This window comes from Poecilia reticulata, linkage group LG17, assembly GCF_000633615.1.
Source record: "Poecilia reticulata strain Guanapo linkage group LG17, Guppy_female_1.0+MT, whole genome shotgun sequence".
Taxonomy (NCBI): Eukaryota; Metazoa; Chordata; class Actinopteri; order Cyprinodontiformes; family Poeciliidae; genus Poecilia; species Poecilia reticulata.
This window is the reverse complement of record NC_024347.1, coordinates 28,451,834-28,452,994: the sequence shown is the minus strand read 5'-3', so window position 1 is coordinate 28,452,994 and position 1,161 is coordinate 28,451,834. Positions and strand designations below refer to the sequence as shown.

The 1,161-nt window shown below is 45.2% G+C and overlaps 1 protein-coding gene and 1 gene segment (V, D, J or C); both read right to left on the bottom strand.

Moving 5' to 3' along the window:
- LOC103479963 (uncharacterized) overlaps nt 1–716 on the bottom strand; it is an 8,778-nt gene extending 8,062 nt beyond the window's left edge. The window contains exons 1-2 of the mRNA XM_008434682.1: nt 410–716; nt 4–274 (exon numbers count right to left, since the gene is read on the bottom strand). Of these exons, the coding sequence (XP_008432904.1) occupies nt 4–274; nt 410–521 (383 nt within the window). The 5' untranslated portion in view covers nt 522–716. The remainder of the gene's footprint in view (nt 1–3; nt 275–409) is intronic.
- Nucleotides 638–1,161, bottom strand: part of LOC108167073 (T-cell receptor alpha chain V region RL-5-like) — a 2,641-nt gene continuing 2,117 nt past the window's right edge. The window contains 1 exon segment of the V gene segment in view: nt 638–688. Coding sequence covers nt 638–688 — 51 coding nt within the window.

The window sequence follows — 1,161 nt, the reverse complement described above, 5'->3', positions numbered from 1 at the left end:
TACACAGCAGAGTCTGTCACTGCAGCAGAGGAGATCAGCAGATTTCCTCTTTTCTTAGTTTTATCGATGTCAGCTGAGAAATCGGAGCGAGTTGGATGGATCGCTCCCGACTCTGTGATGTAGAGCAGGAACTCTGGTCTGGATCCCTGCTGCTGTCGGTACCACTGGACATTATAGATAGAACCAGTATATTCGCAGCTCAAACTGGTGTGGCTTCCCTCTGCAGCGACGTGTTCCCTCTGCTCCTGTGTGACGGTGTTCATGGAGCCCATGGCTGTAAAATGATGGTTCATGTCAGTCAGTCTGCAGCAGATTCAGGCATCAGGAGACTCAGAGGCTCTTCCCTCCACATGTGGTCGCAGTGAAGTTCAGAGAGAGAAAATCAGAGCTTCTCTCTTCTGATACTCACCTATGTAGAGAGAGAAGAGCAGGAGGTAGAGGAACATGTTCCAGGAGTTCAGGTCAGACAGCAGCTGAACAGAGATGATCCACTGCAGCAGAAGGAAAACTAACAACATCATCACCAAGCTGCTTCTAGCTGTGCAGAGAGGAGCCTTCTCATTGGCTGAGCTCAGCAGTGGTGGGAGGAGCCAGAGAGAAACACATTTTACTGGTTGTTGCTGACAGTGAGGTTCAGTCAGTGAGGAGATTTCTGACTGAGAAACCAGCTGAAGTTAGTGAGTCGGTGCTGCAGCGAACCAGAAACAGCTGAGGGTGATGATGGTGATGATGAGGATGATGATGATGGTGATGATGAGGATGGTGATGAGGATGATGATGATGAGGGTGAAGATGGGGTTTCAGCGGCTCTGATGGTCTAAGATCCAGTTTATTGATGATCCTCCCAGTTTATTGAAACCAGTTTGAGATCAGATGACTTGGTGTGAATTAAACTTTAAACATTAAACTTCGTCATACTTGCTTTACTGACCTCTGATGCCGTTTTTTCTTTTCACTGTCAAACTTCTCCATCTCTCCTCTATGACGGTAGATAATGGAGGACCAAAACCGACATAATAAGAAATAAAAGAATAAATATATATTTAGTTTTCCCTTTTTCTTACACGAGTTTCCGTCAAGAAAAACAGATATTTTGCTTTGTCTTTTTTTGCTTCTCCCTTTTCTGCTCACTGTATTTCTGCTGCATCGTTATGCTAATGA